The sequence below is a fragment of the Babylonia areolata genome, chromosome 27 (assembly GCF_041734735.1).
Source record: "Babylonia areolata isolate BAREFJ2019XMU chromosome 27, ASM4173473v1, whole genome shotgun sequence".
Classification (NCBI taxonomy): domain Eukaryota; kingdom Metazoa; phylum Mollusca; class Gastropoda; order Neogastropoda; family Buccinidae; genus Babylonia; species Babylonia areolata.
Window position 1 is genome coordinate 38,725,641 of NC_134902.1, and position 5,000 is coordinate 38,730,640.

At 41.5% G+C, this 5,000-nt stretch overlaps 1 protein-coding gene across 3 annotated transcripts in view; it reads left to right on the plus strand.

The window, feature by feature from the left end:
• LOC143301089 (uncharacterized) overlaps positions 1 to 5,000 on the plus strand; it is a 28,411-nt gene that overhangs the window by 16,464 nt on the left and 6,947 nt on the right. For all 3 annotated transcript variants that reach the window (XM_076615097.1, XM_076615096.1, XM_076615098.1), the window contains exons 2-4: positions 314 to 380; positions 3,029 to 3,060; positions 3,646 to 3,690. In XM_076615097.1, the coding sequence (XP_076471212.1) occupies positions 328 to 380; positions 3,029 to 3,060; positions 3,646 to 3,690 (130 nt within the window). In that variant the 5' untranslated portion in view covers positions 314 to 327. The remainder of the gene's footprint in view (positions 1 to 313; positions 381 to 3,028; positions 3,061 to 3,645; positions 3,691 to 5,000) is intronic.

Below are 5,000 nucleotides of genomic sequence, written 5' to 3' on the forward strand. Positions count from 1 at the left end.
CATTGTATGTGTTCTGTCCAGAATTTGTATATCCTTTCTTTTATAATTCTGAACAAGAAAAAATATGAAGTCATGCCATTTTTAAACCCAAACATTTTCTGGTCTTAATCTTATGATTTTATTCATAAAAAAATGTATTCTTTTTGAAAAGGATGTTGTAAAAAGAGAAGATACGATATTGCTGCTTAGGTCGAATGATGAAGATATCCTAATATCATATGCTAAATATATGAATCATTTGCCAGATTAAAGATAGTGTCACCCTTCAGTGTTAGAGTTTGTCATGTAACGGTCATGTTCTGTCTGTACACAGAGGTACCCGAGGCCATGGCTTTACATCCTGGTCGCCTTCTGATCCTGTTCCATGTCGTGTTCACTTTGTGAGTATTCCTTTGTGTCATGGCTCTGTGTGTGTGTGTGTGTGTGTGTGTGTGTGTGTGTGTGTGTGTGTGTTTACTCTGTGTGTGCATGTGTGTGTGTTTGCTGTGTGTGTTTGCTCTGTGTGTGTGTGTGTGTGTGTGTGTGTGTGTGTGTGTGTGTGTGTGTGCATGTGTGTGTGTTTGCTGTGTGTGTTTGCTGTGTGTATGTGTGTGTGTGTGTGTGTGTGTACGTGTGTGTGTGTGTGTGTGTGTGTGTGTACGTGTGTGTGTGTGTGTGTGTGTGTGTGTGTGTGTGTGTGTGTGTGTGTGTTTACTCTGTGTGTGCATGTGTGTGTGTTTGCTGTGTGTGTTTGCTGTGTGTGTTTGCTCTCTCTCTCTCTCTCTCTCTCTCTCTCTCTCTCTCTCTCTGTGCGTGTGGTGTATGTCAGTCCACATGCTCTGACACCTCACTGAAACTGAAACTGAAACTGACAACGACACAAAACATGGGTGGCGCTGCACTCTGGCGACGTGTTCTCCCCGGGGAGAGCAGCCCGAAGTTCACAGAGAGAAGTCAGTCGTGACGAAAAACATAACACAGCACAGCACTGCATAGTACAATTCACCACAACACAAAAACACCAACGCCAACTCCACCACCACCATGTGTATTTTTTTGTTTTACGTTCACACACACACACACACACACACACACACACACACACACACACACACACACACGCTCACACTCACACACACACACACACACTGCATTGTCGGCGCACGTGCTGCACGGGAGCACTGACATGGCGGCCACTTGGCCCCCTACCTACCACCAACCCCTCATCCCGTCTGCCCAACCCGTCACGAAACAAACGCTGGCACGAAAACGCCAACTTCACCCTCCTCCACCCACTGACGCGTCAGCACTCAGCCGACAACCTCTCCATCAACCTACCCCCCCCCCCCACCTTCCCCCAACCCCAACTCCACACACCAATCAGTCCCTGATATCCGTTCGTTGAGTCGTGTTTGTGAACTTGCATGCATTGTAACAAGCACGTTTTTCCTGAGTACTTGATATTTTCCGGACGGTCTACTAAATAACATTCACTGCTCTCTGCCTCAATCGTTTGCATTCTATGTATCTATCATTTTGTCACACACACACACACACACACACACACACACACACACACACACATATATATATATATATATATATATATATATATATATATATGGTGAACATCTGATAACCATGTGCCCTGGGATGTTAGAAAACCCAAATTGTAATAACACTTGACTAAAGCTCGACGAAGCCAGGCTGAATGTAGATTGTAGTGATTTCAGAGTCGTGTTTCTGACACGCATTTATGGATCGATAGATAGATAGCTATTTCTATTTCTTTCTTTCTTTTTTCTTAGTTCTTTTATTATCTTTCTCGTATGTTTTAGATTAGAAAAATAAGTCAAGCAAAATGAAAACTTTGTGTAGTTTCCAACTAAGTGTTTAACTCACTCAGTACGGCCAGTCCTCTCTTCTCCTCTACACAAACCCTTCGGATGTCCAGTGGGTGTCTGAATGACCCAACCTTTAGCTTCCGTCGTCAGAATTGTGGTATTCTTTGTCAACATTCACGTTTTCAGTATAAGAGCCTCCCGCTTGCAATATTTTGATGATGGTAATTGGGGTGAAACGCTGTTAACGTCGTCTCTTTCGCCGTTCGTATGGAAAGAGTTAAAACAAACATTTATCATTTTCGCATATCTTTGATTAGAAAGCTAACACTCGTCTGACAAACTCAAGGGGAACACTTTGGAACTCTTTACCAGAATATAATTATTAAAAACAAAAGCAGTATCAGTTCATTTAAATCAGCCTACAAAACTTTCCTTTTTAAGAACCTAACTTCACAGGTAATACATCACAATACCTGATCTATTCTCTTCAAATCAGTGTGTTTGCTTTTTTTCTGATAGTGTTTGGTTGTCTCTATTCTCTTCAAATCAATAAATGTGTTTGCTTTTTTTTCTGATAGTGTTTGCTTGTCTCTATTCTCTTCAAATCAATAAATGTGTTTGCTTTTTTTTCTGATAGTGTTTGGTTGTCTCTATTCTCTTCAAATCAATAAATGTGTTTGCTTTTTTCTGATAGTGTTTGGTTGCCTTGTTTGTCTGTGTGTGAGTTGTAGATGATGCCTGATTTGTTCTTCTTCTTTTTTGTGGTTATCTCCCTTTGTAACATCCCACCCCCCACCCAACCCCGAGTGCGTGAGTGTGAATGTAATTTTGTTTGTGGTCAGTGGATTCTATCTCCCTCCTCCCGCCCCCCTGCCCTTTTTTCATTTTGTTTTTTTTCTCGATTTAATACTTTGATTTTTTTTCTTATGCTTGATATTTGCGTTTTTGTGCGGTTTTTTTTGTTTTGTTTTTTGGGGGTTTTTTAATGTCCAGGGCTGGGTGGAAAAAAAAGCATATGGACTTGCTCATCTACCCTGGTAAAATAAAATTTCGTTTCGTTTCGTTTCTACCTCCCCCCCCCCCTCTTCCCGCCCCCCCCCCTCTCTCTCTCCTCCGCCCCCTCCATCTTCCTCCCTCCGCATCTCTCTTATTCTCTCGCTCAGAATATGGAATTTTAAAAAAAAAATTGACCTTTGGGTTTTCAGAACCAATCAACGGGAAAATGACGGGAACGAAGGTGAGTACATGTTTCACCATGTGTGCTGTAGATAGAGAGAGAGAGAGAGAGAGGGGGGGTGGGAGAGAGAGAGGGAGAGAGAGAACAATGAACAAATGTTTTATTGAATGTAAACTGGATAAGCTGGAAGCTTCTTTTCACCATGCCCTCCCTCCCTCTCTCTCTCTCTCTCTCTCTCTCTCTCTCTCTCTCTCTCTCTCTCACACACACACACACACACACACACACACACACACACACACACACACACACACACAAACACACAAGATGAAAAAGGTAAAAAAAAAAATCGGAACGGACACTAGACAGTAACAACAACAACAAGAGTTAAACACGAAACATAAAAATAGCATGGAATCTCAGTCACACACACACACACACACACACACACACGCATACACGGGCTAATATACACTAATCTTCTGAGCTCCTTTCCCTGTTCACATTGTCAGAGAGCAATGAGGCGGGGGAGGGAGGGGGGAAGGGGGGGGGGAAGGGAGGATGGGGGCACATGGACACATAAACACATCAATATCAATCGCTGTTTCTTCTTTCTGCTGATTGCAGTTGTTGTTTTGTTTACAGAAGACTGTACGCCCCGTGACCTCTCTTGCTTGAAGCCTGTGAACTGTAAGTTTTACTTAGATTGACATATATATGTATATATATATATATATATATATATATATATATATATATATATATATATATATATATATATATATATATATGTGTGTGTGTGTGTGTGTGTGTGTGTGTGTGTGTGTGTGTGTGTGTGTGTGTGTGTGTGGAGTGATAGCCTAGAAGTTACGCGTCCGCATAGGAAGTGAGATAATCTGAGCGCGCTGGTTCGAATCACGACTCAGCTGCCTGTATTTTCTCCCCCTTCACTAGAACCTGAGTGGTGAGAGCAGCCCGAATATCACACAGAAATCTGTTGTGATAAAAAGAAATATATATATATATATATATATATGTGTGTGTGTGTGTGTGTGTGTGTGTGTGTGTGTGTGAGAGTTGTTTTGTTGTTGTTTCTCTAGAATCTACATTTTGTTTACATCGTTGTTAGGCTACTTGCTAGTTCTTTTGTGTTTGTTTTGCTTGATTCCTTCCTGCCTTCCTTCCTTCCTTCCTTCCTTCCTTCCTTCTTTGCTGGTTTGTTTCTTTCTTTCTGTCATTCATTCATTCATTCATTCATTCATTCTTTGTTTCTTCCCTTTTTGTCATTTATGTATTTAGTTACTTTGGGTACGGGATTGGGGTGGGTGGATTCACGCTAACACTCCTGTCCATGATAACCTTCACGTTGTCAGTCTTGTCTGCTTTTCTTTTTGTCTCACGTACGCGGACATCAGCACGCACTTTTTTTCTTTTCTTTTTTTTGTTTTTTTTTTGTCTCGCATTCACACACAGGCATCAGTGCACTTTTGTATCACATTTCATTCACGCATTTCGGCACACTTTGGTCTCATGTTTTGCGGATATCAGCACACTTTGAAATCATATTCACACAGTTCTTTTTGTATGACGTGGCTGTAAACACACACACACACACACACACACACACACACACACACACACACACACACACACACATATATATATATATATATATATATATATATAGTTTCAGCCCTGGTGTGTGGCTGTGTGCTCCAAAGGCCACGCTGAATTCAACTGAACTTACACACACACATTGTTCTTCCTCAGCTTTCGCCTTGCGTTCACAATTTATTTAATTATACATTTATTTATTTTCTTTCTTTCTTTTTTAATGATGCATCCTTTCTTCCCTCAAGGCCTGACTAAACGTGTTGGGTTACGCTGATGGTCAGGCATCTGTTTAGCAGATGATGTTTAGCGTATATGGATTCGTCCGAACGCAGTGACGCCTCCTTGAGAAACTGAACTGACCGCACAACACGATGTTTGTGATGAAG